Source organism: Euwallacea similis, chromosome 29 (assembly GCF_039881205.1).
Source record: "Euwallacea similis isolate ESF13 chromosome 29, ESF131.1, whole genome shotgun sequence".
Lineage (NCBI taxonomy): Eukaryota > Metazoa > Arthropoda > Insecta > Coleoptera > Curculionidae > Euwallacea > Euwallacea similis.
In genome coordinates this window covers 536354-551904 of record NC_089637.1, presented here as the reverse complement: position 1 = coordinate 551904, position 15551 = coordinate 536354, and the positions used below count along the sequence as shown (strand labels likewise).

Here is a 15551-nt window from a genome sequence, read left to right as displayed (position 1 = left end):
TTATAAAAGCAACATGTTGCAGGATTTGTTATTGGTTTATATCTTTGGTACATTCTTGGAATACTAGAGAGTATGTGATTATATAATTAAGATGTGGTACGGGAAATATTCCAGCTTGCTGCTACCACTTGATGCCCATTTTTAGATGTCGTAGTCTAATGGCAGTCCCAAATATTTTGTCCCAAAATATGCTGCTTATGCCAAAACCTAAAAAAATAATAATAAATCACCCATACAGACTCATATAGAAAGACATATTTATATGTTTTATAGAATCATAATAATGACTGTCTTACCGCTATCATGATGGGCGAAATGGTGCTGATTGTGATACCTTTTCAGTTGGTAAAAATAACTGTTTTCCTCAGGAGACCCATAGTGCAAATAATAGTGAATCATGTCATACACCACGTACCCTTAAAGTAAAAAATCAAGGAAATATTATAATCGATCATTCTATTATTAACCGATAAGAAATCTACTTGTACTTTATAATAACGCGCAATATTTAAATTAAGTCATTACTAAGTACATTGTGCAATAAATTATAAACACTTTTTGCAAAATCACCTGGAAAATGTTATTAGCCAATACTTAGGGATTTCTCACCTGCAATTGCACCCGCAGTCACTAGAATGACGCAAGACTCTGGTATTACAAAAGAGAATATTTGGTACAAGGTAAACGCAATTATGGCAGCTGGAAATGGCGGAAATACCAATCTTCTAGTGTCGAATGGAACCTATAAAGTCCCTGCTTTTTTATAATTAAAATTACACTAGAGAGCAGAGCTTACTTTGTGGTGAAGACCATGTATAGTAAAATGGAAATATATCATAAGCTTCGAGCGTCCAGAAGGCTCTATGTGGAACACCCATCTATGCAGAGAATATTCTAATAGACTCCATATTATTAATCCTAAAACTACATATAATACTACGGGAATGCACGGGGAAGGATCTGAAAAATAGAGAAGAATTTTCAGTTTCCCCATAACACAGACATTTCGCAGCCAACCTTTGGTTATACTTGTGTATCTCACAGCTCCTGATTTAATTAAATAAATGATAATTGGTATCCAAACGATGGGAACCACATACCATGGCGTAATTGTCAAGTTTTCCAATATAGGATTGCCAAAGAGCCGTAGATTTCGATCTACCGGAGAAATGACCCATTCTTTGTATTTCGTTCCCAAGGTAGCTACCTGCCTTAACATGGGTTTGGACCAGTCTACTAACCTCTGAAAGAGGTAGAGCAAATATAAAAACATGCTCTGTCTATATCAATGAAAGAATAATTATACATATGGGCTAATAGTGTCTAGGCTAATATACAGGGTGGTCAATTTATCTTGAGACACTCTAAATTCTCAATAACGGTGCATTTTTTAATCAAACGTTCAATTTAGGGTTATTCAGTGTTAAAGGGGTGACAAAATAGCAATTTATATTTTTTATTTAAACAGCCTTTTCTAGGTCATTTGATCTTTTTTTTTTAATAGCAATGTATAATTTTTATTACAAATTCATATGCTTCTGACAGAAACAAACAACTTTTACTCGAAACATTTTTTATACAAGCGCAAATTAAGCAGATATAAGTTGAAACATCTAAAATTTAAGTTTTAATTTTTTTTTATCAATGAATGAAATTAAAGGAAGAATTCACTACACTCCAAAATAGTTTTTTTACTGACAGCGCCACAAGCATTTGCAATGCGTTCCTTCATATTTTCCGATGTAGTTGGAATTTCCTGGTAAACTTTGTCTTTGAGGTAATCCCATAAAAAAAGTCAAGGGGTATTAGATCGAGTGACCTAGCAGACCACGCAACAGGACCAACTCTACCAATTCATCGATCAGCAAAATCCTGAGCTAATGCTTCACGGGAAATACTGGCATTATGGGCAAGGCAGCCATCACATCGATATATGTTTAACCGTTGCTCAAGTGTCACGTCTTTAAGTAGAACTGAGTAAAAGTAAGAACCCTTTAATACTGAATAACCCTAAATTCAACGTTTGATTCAAAAGTGCACCGTTGTTGAGAATTTAGAATCTCTCAAGATAAATTAACCATTCTGTATACTGCTATATAGTACGATATACTGTAATAGGTATTTAAGAAGTTTCCACGTTTTCCTTTATCAAAAGCATCACTATTGACATCATAATTCCAAGTAAAAGTCGTAAAGTATATTGATTTGGAATTTTTGCAGATAACATAGATAATTTTTATGTTTTTTCTAGGTCGAATTATGTGTAATTGCATAATGCTACTCAAAATACTAAATCTTAGTATTACACTGTCTCTGTTTTTCCGGTAAACGTTATCATCAAAGATAATACTAGAGGCAGGGTCGGTGCTGATTCATCTGATACATTGAATGAATAATGTTGAAAATAATACTGATTTCTATTCGTAGTTTCTTTTTTTCACAATTAGATGGAATTGTAAATATATATTTGTGTTTATATCATATTTTTATTTGACTGATTTTTAAGTATTTGTATATTTGTTCTTTTTTATTTTATGTATTTCTTTAGTTCTTGTTTGTACCAACTTTGTAGTTTTACATTCAGGACTGTCTAAACAGACTCGTTTTTATAAATGGAAACGGTTGACTATTATGAAAGCTGTCCAAGGCAGAGCAGGATATTAAATAGCAAAGTTTCACGCAGCCCCAAAAAATTGTGTCACCAAAGTGTCTTATTTTAGATAGGACACTCTGTATAATTGGTTATTTTTGTATTTTTCAGTGAATTCTAAACATAATTCTTGTAGCATGTTCTACATCTACCTTGAACACTTTCCGAATTATTTAGGCCCAAAATTTGACATCGGTACTTATTAGGATGGATGTGGGTTGCTTTTTTTGGGATATTGCGTATCTTCATTCTAGGACGCTCCTCTATATATCCACCTTTATAAATCTAACTTTTAAAGTTTATAAGTTTTATATATGTCTGCATTTCACGTTTAACGTTCTAAGATTAACGATGCTGACAAAATTAAGAATTGGCAGCTTCTAATCTAACATCTCCAAAACATATGTTAAATTTTGGACGCAAATATACAGAAAACTATTCAATTTAGACAGCTTTTGTTTCTTTTTTAATTAATTTTGAGTTTAACTGTGAATTATATTCATTGCTGTGTCAATTTTTATATAATATTATCAAGTTGTTAGTTTTTTTTCAGTTTTCTATCATTTTCAGATAAAATCTTTAATCGTATTAGTTGAAGTTTATCTGTTTACAAATTAATTTTAGTTTACTATTTAGCCAAATAGGTACTATCTAATACTATTTGGTATTTGAGCTTAATATTTCGTCTCTCTTTTATTTTGTTTGTTAAGTTTCTGTATTATTATCTTAGTTCTATTAACGATGTTTTCTGTATCTTTTTTCTGTTATTGGTTAATCTGGCTGTTTAGTAAATTTTTTGAATTCCGTTCAGAAAATGAATATGTTGTCCATCCTTCTCTTAATTTGGTCTCATGCTTAACTTTTGTGTAATTTGTCTAAGAAATATTGTTGTATTCCTTTTGTTTGTCTTCACTGAAATTTTATTCAAAATTCTCTCGTTTATTTAAAATGCTAAATTTGTTAGACTTCGGAAGTGAATGATTTTTGAGCGATTCATAGGTAATCACCTTAATTTAAAATACGTATTTTTCCAAATTCAGCACAACGTTGTTCAGCAAACTGTATCTATTTTGGCGCCATTGCATCCTTTTCTTTTTTGTTTCGAAAAGGAACGTTATTAGTTCTAGTACTTAGAAGTTTATTGGTTCATAGGATTCATTTATTAGACTAAATTACGAATGTCGTTTCTACGAAATATTTGTTTGATCATTTTCAATTCATCCAATAAACAAATCAGATAAGGAGCGAAAACATGGCACCTAAGTAGATTAAATCGAATAGGGAAATGCATGCAGGTGAAGCAAAGTGATATTTTTCAACACGCACTCACTGACAGCGCATGCAACTTTTCTCAGTTATTAAACAATATAAAATACGCCAAGAACATGTGTATTCGCTTAAAAAAAAGCCTTTTACTTCAATATTAGGTCAGTGGTGTGTGTATCTCCCTGGAAAGCCAACCCATTGCATGCAGGAAACGGCCATCTTACTATTACTTCTTAATTATTTTACTGCACGCAAGCCTAGCACATCAACATTTAATTGTCATTTTATTTTTTAGATTACAATTTCTGTTTAGACTTACCTCTAAGTCTTCTTCCTCTCCTTCATTCGGCCCTTTTTTCCTCTTGCCACCTTTCTTATATTCTTTAAATAGATATAAGGCAGCTTTAGAGTGTTTGATGTCTTCCATTCGTTTGCTAACATCCTTTGCCCTGTAGGGTGCCAAGTAGTTTGTTCCTCCAGGGTGATTCTTTAAAAATCCTTTTATGTCGTAAGGTTCATTCTGGTATAAGATGTCGAAAGCGTCTTGCTCATTTTTCATTGTTCTAAAAAAAGTGTTATTTTAAATTAATTTTTTATTTGTAATATTGTAATTTTTCTCTCAATATGCTCAGTGTGAAAACTGATAACTATAATAAATTATCACATCGGAACATTACTTTTTGCTGTTTTATGGAATGCCAATGGTACTTGTTAGGGATGACTATAATCATTTCTCCGAACATCGTTTACCAAAGTCGGTACAATATACGCTGAAATACATGACTTGTCCTTGTCCAGATTAGATAGAAATAAAAATTGTTGGATTGTGGCTTATAAACGATAAATATACGATTGCCAAATGTGTTATTTAATGGACAATATGAGTCATATCATAAATATAACATGTGGAATAATTTAAGTTTAAATCGCTTTGATGGAACCCATAAATTGTACATGTGCAATAAGGCTGATCTAAGATATTTAAGCCGGTGGAATGAAACATCTCTACTCACATGAAAGATATCAGAAGGGATTTTAAGAAATTCAATCATGGGTGATACAAAAAACTCTGTCAGTGTCTATTGCTGTTGTTATTATTGTTACTTAATAATGAAATACCTGATTTTGAGTGTAGAACAGGTGGTGAATGAAATTCTCGTATATAATACAACAAGTGCATCGAAAGTTATCGATTAAGTTTAGGGCAATAATTCAATTACAAAAAAAGTTCATCTCAAATGTACGAATTTATTCTAAATTTATCTAAAATTTTTGATGCACGTGTTATATTTGGAGAATTTGAAAAACCAAACGATTCGTATTTGGGGCACATTTGCCCCCAGTATTTATTATTGTGGTTACAATTGTTACTTAGTGAGCTAATATTTGGTGTAGAATAGGTGGTCGATGATATTCTCAGGTTAATATCATTTTTACTTATACAGGGTGGTACATTAACAATGGGACAACTGAGAGAGGGAGATACTACATGTCGACTGGTGGCAATTGGAGGAAACATGTCTTTTCTGAAAGTTGATACTGTCGGATATACTGTGTGTCCCCGGATAGATGAATCGACTCTTGCAAAAGGTAAAAAATGCTTGATTTAAATTTTCATTTTTTAGGCTTCAGCTCTGCTTGGTTAAAGACTAATTTCTAACATAATTTAACTTTTAGAGAATCAAGTTTGTCTTGGAAATAAAAAAAAAACTATTTTCTTTTAAAGTAAAGTGTTTATTCTGGGTCAAATACGACATAATGTTATTAAGAAAACTTGTTTAGAATCGGGACCTAAGCCCATACATCAAATTTAAAAGTCCTTGGCAAGCTTTGATTTCTCACATTTTCTTATATTGTATCCATAACACTATGAATCTGTCAAATTTAGGACACGAACATTATTTTATTAAAATGAAACTATTTGTCAAACACAATGTTAACATTAGATGAAAAAGTTTATTTGATTCAGTGCTGTGGAACCGGCGAAAAATAAACAAATATGGTTATTGCTTTATTTAATGAAAAATATCCAAACGTTGTCATTAATGAAAGTACTCCTAGGCGTTTAGTCAGGAAATTTCTTACAAGAGGAAACGTTTATTATAAGAAGAAACAAACAAAAATGTATAATGAATCTGATGAAGGTACTTTAATTTATTTAAATTCAATAGACGTAAATCCCAAAACATCATTAAGAAAACGAAGTGTACATACAAACATAAGTTAAACACATTTGCAAAGTATTCATAAAGCAAACCATATTTATCTATATGTATAAAGCCAAATTTTGTCACACTTTGAAGGAAGGTGACGAATCAAGACGATTGCAGTTCCCTTTGTCTTTGGAACAGTTTATTTTAGAAAATAGACATTTTTATAAACTAATAATTTTTTCTGACGAAAGCACTTTTACCACAAATGGTGTCCCGTCTTTCCAAAACTCTCGATATTGGAGCGAAAGTAATCTCTGTTATGTAATTAATGCAAAAAGGCAATATTTTAAAAATGTAAATGTTTGGTGTGCCGTGTCATACTAGCTAGAACATCATTGAACCTTTCTTCATCTAAAGAAGATTAAATCAGCACACTTATTTACAAATTCCTCAAAAGTTTATTGACGATCTTCCTTTAAATATTCGACAGTCACATTTCTTTCAAAATGACGATTGCCTTGCCAATTCTATAGAACTGATTACTTATTGTCTAAATGATTAATTTGGTGAAAGATGGTTTGAAAGAATGAGCCGGACATCTTGGCCGCCCAGATCACCAGATTTTACGATAATGGACTTTTTTATCGGGCAAGAATGAAACAAATAATTTATGTAGAATATATCCCAAATGATACAGAAATATTAAAAAACAAGATAACACAGACAGTTCGATTAATTTCTAGAGAACACGTACAGGCAGCTTTGAAAGAATTCTCCAACACTATGTTGAAAAATGTGCAAATGTAGGAAGAGATTTAGTAAAGCTTTAAGTCTAATATGAGCTTGTACATTTTTTAATTTATTTAATGATAATAATTTATCATTTTAATAAAACAAATATTGGTAAAAATAAAATTCTTTGATTTGGGAAATACAACAAAATGTGAGGAATCAAAGTTGGTCGAGAATTTTCAAATTTTGTGTTTGAGTTAGGTCCCGATGGTAAACAATTTTTTTAAATAACATTATGTCATATATGATACAGAAAAGACACTTTATTTTACAGGAAAATAGGTTTTTTGAAAATTTCAAAGACATACTTGATTTTCTAAAAGTGAAATTAGTCTTTAACCAAGCAGGACTGAACCCCGAAAATGATAATTTAAATCGAAATTTTTTTACCTTTTACAAGAGTTGGTTCACATATTCGGGGACACACGGTATGTATACAGTGATGAAAGTTAAAATTTTCATTCATTTTTTGCCACTGTTCTGAAAATATCTAATTTAGACACTTGAAAATTTGTAAAGTTATCTGTATTTCTAATATGAAATTTGATTCATAATCTGAAAGAGCAATCATTTTTCCATTAATTATGTGCTCTCGTTACGTTTTAATATCTCGATCTGTTTTCGAGAAAAATCTATTTCACGAACGCTATGTTCAAATTTGATAATTTATGATAATCTATTAGCAACGTGGAAATTACAAAAAATATCTTATTTATCACCTAAAAAACATAACTTTAGGAATTTTCCAAGTGTTTAACCTAGACACTTTCAGAATAATCGCAAAAAAGGAATTAAAATTTTAACTTTCAACATTCTATATATCTCCGAAACTATCAACTTTCGGATACGGAATATTTTCTCCAAGCGTCACTATTTCACTTATAGTATCTCCAACATTGGTTGTCCCATTGCTAATCACCCTGTATATAATATATTCCAAACGTTAATATTTTTCCTTAACAAGGTAACCTCGTTGAATGTATTGATACAAGCATTTTTCGTTGAAAGAGAAATTCTTCAAAAATGTCTATTTGTTTCAAAACTATCAGTAAATAAAAAAAAATATTTCAAGTAAAAACATGTTTATTTTCAGCAATAATGAAGAATCTGTGAAAAAATGTGAGATTTCCATTTGAAAAAACAAAGTTCACCTTGATTAGAGCTTGAAAATGATCTTGAATCGAAATATTGATAGTGCCAAAGAACTGATAATGCCATAAGTTTTCCTCCTTCATACAACCCCTCCCTTATTTGAAACTTTTTTTCTACAACTGATAACTTCAGAGACATTTACGTGACCCACTTAGAAACTCATACTGTATATTACTTAAACTTAAACAAATCAAAATAACGTTAACTTTACTGCATTTAATATTCAGAAACACTATTAACACATATTTCTATATTAAAATATTTTATTTTTAATGATGTCGCAATTGAAAATTAACCTTCGTCCTTGTCTAATTTTTAGAATAATATTCCTATGTCCTCTTTAATAATATGTTTGCTGTGATCTTACCTAACTGAATAGAATTTTTCGTGTAATATGTACTAGAGGCTTTCCGGTAGTTTCTATAAAATTGACCTCATTTTCATTATATAATAATTATCTAATTATTACTAAGCAAAGTTCCTACGGTATTGTAGTCTTATATCGCGATCACAACTAACACCTATCGCGAAATATTACAAATAATATGCATGAGATAACTAATCTCTAATCAGGCCATTTAAAAAGGGGTACGATACGTACCTGGCAATCATTCGGGGAACAATTATCGCAGCAAGTACCGTATTTTTCGGACTAAAAGACGCACCTTTTCACATAGAAAAATGGTCACAAATTTTGGGCGCGTCTTATGGTCCGAAGATAACATTAAAATATTTTTTTCAATAGACCGTCTCTAAATTGGATGTGCGTCTTATAGCCCGAAAAATACGGTACTTACTGAGAAATTAAGCGATTATGTAAGGAATATTATCATGTAAAATGCTTCGTAGGCATAGAGTAGTTCTTACTATTTACTCTAGTCTCACTAGGTGACTTTGCATATTACTATCATACTTACACATGTTTACAATAACGCAATTAGTCATCATGTTTCTAATATTAATTAATTATTTGCTGTTTAATTAGAGACGTGTTTTTCTCATTGCAGTGTAGAGAACTTGTAGGTAATGGGATTACCTTTGATACTCATTGCAATTGAATAAATACATAGTACAGGGTCATTGGTTATACTTTCACTACCCACCTAGAGGTTTTCCTTTTAATCTGAAAAGGGAAAGTTAAATACAAAAGTTGTAAATAATCATATGTAGTTGAAAATGGCCTCTGTTGATCTCAAAGCATCCTCTAATTTTTTTCTTCATAGATTTCGATGACCATATATAATATATATATACAGGGTGTTTCATAAATATACCGACAAACTTTCAGGGGTTGTAGAGCTCATAAAAACAAATATTTAGAACAAATAAAGTTAGATCCGAAATAGCTTCATTTCCAAGATACAGGGTATTTAATCCCTTTTTTTTATATTTTTTTAATATTTCAAAAACAGTTTGAGATGCGAACATGAAATTCGGGACATGCTATGTCGGGATAAACGTGCATGTTCTGGAGTATGCAGACCATTTCCACCTACACTAGTGGCGTCCGTGCGGCCATTCAAAGGGGTGTTTTTAATTAAAAAAATGGCACGACACTGACTTTTTTTAATATGAATTTTTTTTTGCTTAATATTCCATCAACTCTTAACAAAAAAAGCCTCTTAGTATTTTGTTGCCCAAGTGGACGTTTTCGAGAAAAAAATAATTTCTCATTCATGTGCCTAGCAAAAAACCGGTGAAGGTTTCCAAGTGTGATTTTTTTTAAGGAGAAATTAATGTAATTTTCTTTTAATAGAGGTAGTAGACATGAAAACAAACATTTGTGAATCATGCCTTCCGGTGTACTACCTCTATTAAAAGAAAATTAAAATCTTAAAAAATCACACTTGGAAACCTTCACCGGTTTTTTGCTAGGCACATGAATGAGAAATTATTTTTTTCTCGAAAACGTCCACTTGGGCAACAAAATACTAAGAGGCTTTTTTTGTTAAGAGTTGATGGAATATTAAGAAAAAATATTCATATTAAAAAAAATCAGTGTCCTGCCATTTTTTTAATTAAAAACACCCCTTTGAATGGCCGTACGGACGCCACTAGTGTAGGTGGAAATGGTTTGTATACTCCAGAATATGCACGTTTATCCCGCCATAGCATGTCCCGAATTTCATGTTCGCATCTCAAACTGTTTTTGAAATATTAAAAAAATATTTAAAAAAAAAGGAATTAAACACCCTGTATCTTGGAAACGAAGCTATTTCGGATTTAACTTTATTTGTTCTAAATATTTGTTTTTATGAGCTCTACAACCCCTGAAAGTTTGTCGGTATATTTATGAAATACCCTGTATATATAATACCATGTAACCGTGCATCGGTTTATAAAAATTAATTTTTCTGGAAAACGGTCTATTCTAACAAAATGATATAAGAGGAGCTTAAAAATGTTTGAGATCCAGTAATTTAATTTCAAAAGTTAGTTAATACTATAAACAAAAAGATTAAGATAATATTAACATAGGAGATCCGCTGTATGCAACGCCCCTTACTAAAATCTGCAATTATTAACGCAAAAAAGGTTTTCCCATTCCTACTTATTACAGTATAGTGTATTTCATAATTTTAGCGCAAACCGTTTCGAAAATATCGTAAAAAAAACATCTTCAGAATTTCTCCTTTAAGGGGTTCCCGCCCCTTTAAGAAGTAATTTTTGGGGTATATTTATGTAGTTTTTTTTTTATCGTTGTCTATGGTTTTGATATAATGATAGATACACTATTTACATTTCTGCTCCACGGATAACAGGTACAGATAAGCCACTCGAAAGAAAGAGAACCCTTTAGGTTCGAGGCGCTTTTTAATACTAAATCTAAGGGTAATAAAACAGTATCGTACCCTGGCTAGAGAGCAATTATCGATTTATGACACCACCTGCGACATTACAGTGGTACTGATAACACTTGATCGGTACTTTCTTATGAATGTCGACAAAGAGGGGCTATACTTTGCCACCAGTGCCGACAAAGGGTGGTTGGACATCAATTACCAAATATCAATGTTATATGAAGATAACGATCACAAAACCCTCTTAATTGACGAGAATACTGCTAACCAGGTTGCGATATACGTGGGCGTCCTATAGGGGTACAGCAACCTCCTCACACCTCTTTCCACCTTAAATCTAACGGAGTTAACTTAACTAACAATATTAACTTTATTACTATGTACAACTTAGTGATTTCTTGATCGTCCTTGACTTTGTTGTAAGAAGGGAAGTTATTTACATACGTATATACAAAAGGGTTAAAGCGATCTGACTAACGGATCCCACATTTATAAGAACTTTTTTAATTATTTTAATCTTTAGAACTACCTTTCAAAATATTTCAACGTTACTTCTGGACACCCTGAATATGTATATGGAAAATTATTCGTTTTTGAGCTAAAGATTTCAAAGTTCAGTAGAAAAATGTGTTTTTTTTTATACAGGATGACTCAGATTTTACCGGGGAAACTTAACATTAAACTCTGGAAAATGGCTAAAAAGAAAACGCCATTTCATGCACGTACGATTTCGAGTTAGAGTATGATTTAACGCTTCGTTGTCTGAATACAATGTGTTGAACTTTTACTATTCTTTTTATTTTTTGCTTATAACTTTTTCAGTTTTTGAGCCGTGGAATTCAACTTTTGAACTTAACTGTTGGATTATCAGGTTTTCAAAGTGATGCGAAGGCACTTGGAAACCTGGCTTATCATTATCACCGGAAGATAGAGTGTCTTGAGAGGGCTACGTGGGAACACGACTCAATTGTATCATCAAGACGTCTTTGGTCACATTTTAAATTTATTTGAACAAATTTCATTTTAACACTAAATTATTATAAAATATTCCCTTAAGTTGCAGAGAAGATGTCAATTTAAATTTATAAATTGCATATTTTTTATTTTGACGAAGAATGGCGATTTTGGACTACTTTCTGATGAGTAAGTATGCTTTTTTTAAAGTGATTATTTTAAGTGCTTATTCATACTATAGCCCTCACCATTATACCTGCCTTATTTATTCCATATATTCCCTACGTTTCAAATCGTGTACCGGTTTTCAAACAACTATGTATTTATATACATAGATCCAAGTAATCTATATTCGTTGATCAATAAAATTGTCTTGACCTCTTTTGTTGAATGTGCTTTAATTTTCTCGAATATAGGTACTAGTTTGTATTTTCAAACAAACCGTCATTATTAGATTCAATGCTATCAACGATAACACTTTGTAGTATATTTAGGGATTTTTTAAGTTAAATAGGGCAAAGTTTTTAAAACTTTAGTGTGGATGGTAATGTCATTTGAAGTTTATCTACTGGTTAACGCAATATGACTTGCAACTTCGGTTAAATCTGAGGAATGAACTGATAATCTTACCTAGTAGCCTGTCTGCAGATGATTTTGTCAAGAAGTGAATCAATGTTAAGTTATTTGCAATTCAAAAAGAAACTCATCTTTAATGGAGAAAATTAGTAGTAGCGAAATGAATACATATATTCCTTCAAGATAAAGTCAAATTTATAACAGAGTTAAAAACGAAATATTTGCTAACGATTTAGGTTCTGGTAAATATCACCATAAATAAAAAAATACCAACAATATCTAGCAATAAGAACTTGAATGGTGGGCACAAGACTAACGCAATATGAAACATTAAAAAGCTAATAGTTTTTTAATGTTACTGGAAAAGAATATAATAAGAATAAATAAATAAATAAAATATAATAATAAAATAAAATAAATAAATAATCACAAGAACATTCGACAATTTCGCACATTAACAGAAGTAATATGCAACGGAAGTATTATTGTCAATGCGATTCTTTCAAAATGTTTATTATCTTTTCCAGTATTTTCAAATATGCATTTTGATTAAATCTAATCAAGGAATTTTTAGATTTCTTTAAGCAGATTTTGAACAATTTTTTACATTTTTTGAAGTTAGTTCAGGTTACAGATTTGCGATTTTTTGTGATTATCACGAGATTTTCATCTAAGTACTCTAATTTTTGAAGGAAAATTCAGGTGTTTGCAGGGATTTTGAAGATACTTTTTGTAAATTTTTGCAGAAAATTTTGTGAAGCTTCGGTAAGTCTCCTTCAAATTTGCCAAGTTCTTCGTGTTAGAAGGAGATTTTTTTAATACTTACGTACTCTATCTAACCGATGACCCGAATTGCCAGGTATAAGATTATTCTTTCTTTGCTAAACTAAATAAACCACATTTTCGAATCGGTTTTAGAGGAAGGACTTTATAGAGTTGGCTGTCGATGTGTTAATTTGAATTTACCCAAATTAACCATGTTAGAAAGTGAATTTTTTTGATAATACCTTATTAACCTAGGTAGGAACATTTACTTGTAAGCAATATGAACGTTAAAGCTGGAACTATAGTTTTGGTAGCATGAGCTTTGAGACGTAATGTTGAGACGAACGAGCAATGAACTTAGCTATTCATTACGTATTTCTTAAAATTTCTACTGCACAAGCTAATGCAAGGTAACTATATAGTAATTTATAACGGAGTAAGTTTCCTAATAATACGTCTTATTGCTTATGGAAACGAAACTATAAATTCAATTATATTGTATATAAAATTTCGTATTACTACGTAAAAGTAGTAAATAAAATGTACCTACCCTTGGTTAAGGCCTAAGATAACCTCATATAAGAAGAGGATTTAAAGCTCTACGGTATAGACCTTAAACAGATGAAACAGACAGAACCGAAAATAATGCATAATGCATAAACCATAAATAACGAAAGAAAATGTCCATCATCATGTGCCTGGTACATTTAAATTTAGTAAAAAGACAAAAATTTTAAAAATTGCTTCGACTTTCAGCTTAAAAAGTATCTCCAATATAACTCCAAGCAGCTCTTAAGTTAAAAAAAAACCAGTTTCAATGTCAACCTCTAATGGATCCACCAGCATTACAAATGAACACTCAACCCACCTTTTATCTTGAAACCCTCATTCTATCAAAGCACTTTCACAACTAAAAGTCGGTCATCAGTATCGGCACACAAAAACTGTATCAGCAAGATAGTCGTATAATCTCCTCGGAACTAAAAATCAGGACACAAATCGCCGAAACTCCAGCAACCTTTTCGCGCCAATATCGACTATAAACTGTGTTTTTTCCTGTTCGGAAAGCACAAAAGTTCCTTGAAACGAAAAGGTGATCGAAACTGAACCTCATTATGGCAGTTATTACGGTTTTGTTTATGTTTTGTGTGCGTGCGACCTGCGAAGTCTCAAAAAGGGCTAATTAGTTGATATATGGTTCAGCATTACCTATATTATATACCGGGTAGTCCATTTAACCTGACAAATCGGAATACCTCGAAAACTGCGCGTCGGATTGAAAAAAGTTCCAAACGAAATTTGCTTGTCTCGAAAGGGCCCATTCGATGATACCAAACACGACTCCCCGACCTTACCACTTGGGGGTGGCGCGGGGGTAACTTTGAAATCTTAAATACCAGCCCCCATTTTTTAATGCAGGTTCGGATCCTACAACAAAAATTACGTGAAACTTTTTCGATTCGCGACAAATGATAGAAAAATATGTTTAATCCTGTTTCCGGAATAAAGTATCGTATCTTCTGCTTTTTAATTTTTACCATGAGTGCCTTATCTAATGACGTAAGAATAGATATGATTTTTGCATATGCAGCGTCTCTGGATTGCCAAGTTGCTGTCGACACTTATAGGAATTGCTTTCCTAATAGAAGAACGCCATTTTTCTCCACATTTAAGTTTATAAATTGCATATTTTTTATTTTGACAAAGAATGGCGATTCTCCACATTTAGCCGCGTTTTAAAGGTTTTTAAAGAAACTGGTAGTGTTAAATTTCTAAAAAAGAGCGTTCAAACACAGTAACTCATGAAAATAATAAAAATTGCTATTTGAGCAGTTGTGAATGTAATTCCACATGTAAGTACGAAAAGATTATTGTTAGATTCAGGGATATCGCGGGTAAGTGTATTCAGAATTCCCCACATTTTAAATATCAGTATTGTTGAACATACTTTTTCTTTGAGATGGCCCCATAAGAAAAAGTCTTTAAAAAAAATTATATATATATATAGTAGCTCAAAATTGCCCCCCTCCCCCCGTTACTTTTACTGTTAAACAAATCTTTATTAAAAAAAAAGAAAAACAAATTAATAAATTTAAAAAAATCAAAGACTGTTTGAGAGCACAATTTCTCTCAGCAAATAAGTCTTTTTCATTATTTACGTACTATTTAACTGAGTTTGTATTGCATTTCTTATCAAATTTATACCTGTTTTTTTCAATACTAATCTATAGATTTTGAATTGCAATACACCATTGAGTCTACTTTTGATATACCTTTAATTTGAGGTGTCACTCGACTCATGTTTCAATTTTAAAAAATAAACAAATGTCAAAGATAGTATTTTTCGTCTTAATTAATGTTGCTTTTGAATTTTTAAATTAAAAATTTGTTAAAAAGATAACAAGGGAAGGGGGTTACAGAATTTAGAGTCACACGGTATGT

General features: G+C 31.5%; 1 protein-coding gene across 4 annotated transcripts; it reads right to left on the bottom strand.

Annotated features, from left to right (window-relative positions):
- On the bottom strand, positions 1-14096 carry Fa2h (Fatty acid 2-hydroxylase). Of its 4 annotated transcripts, XM_066403481.1 has the most exons (7): positions 8615-8640; positions 4236-4479; positions 1018-1243; positions 797-960; positions 610-742; positions 297-416; positions 1-207 (listed from the first exon to the last, which is right to left on the bottom strand). In XM_066403481.1, exons 1-7 carry the CDS (start codon positions 8623-8625, stop codon positions 122-124), a joined length of 984 nt encoding a protein of 327 aa, XP_066259578.1. In that variant the 5' UTR covers positions 8626-8640; the 3' UTR covers positions 1-121. The 4 variants fall into 4 exon arrangements, with proteins under 4 accessions (XP_066259578.1, XP_066259577.1, XP_066259575.1 ...); XM_066403480.1 differs by lacking the exon at positions 8615-8640 and adding an exon at positions 13978-14096 and having other exon boundaries at positions 797-1243; XM_066403478.1 differs by having other exon boundaries at positions 797-1243.
- Between the last annotated feature and the right edge of the window lie 1455 nt (positions 14097-15551).

What these genes read in the sequence shown, in the direction of transcription:
- Fa2h (XM_066403478.1), bottom strand. An exon ending in GAGAGGAAGAAGACTTAGAG is followed by an intron (nt 1,244 to 4,235) that starts GTAAGTCTAAAC and finishes TACCTCTTTCAG; the next exon opens with AGGTTAGTAGACTGGTCCAA. An exon ending in GACTGCGGGTGCAATTGCAG is followed by an intron (nt 417 to 609) that starts GTGAGAAATCCC and finishes TTTTACTTTAAG; the next exon opens with GGTACGTGGTGTATGACATG.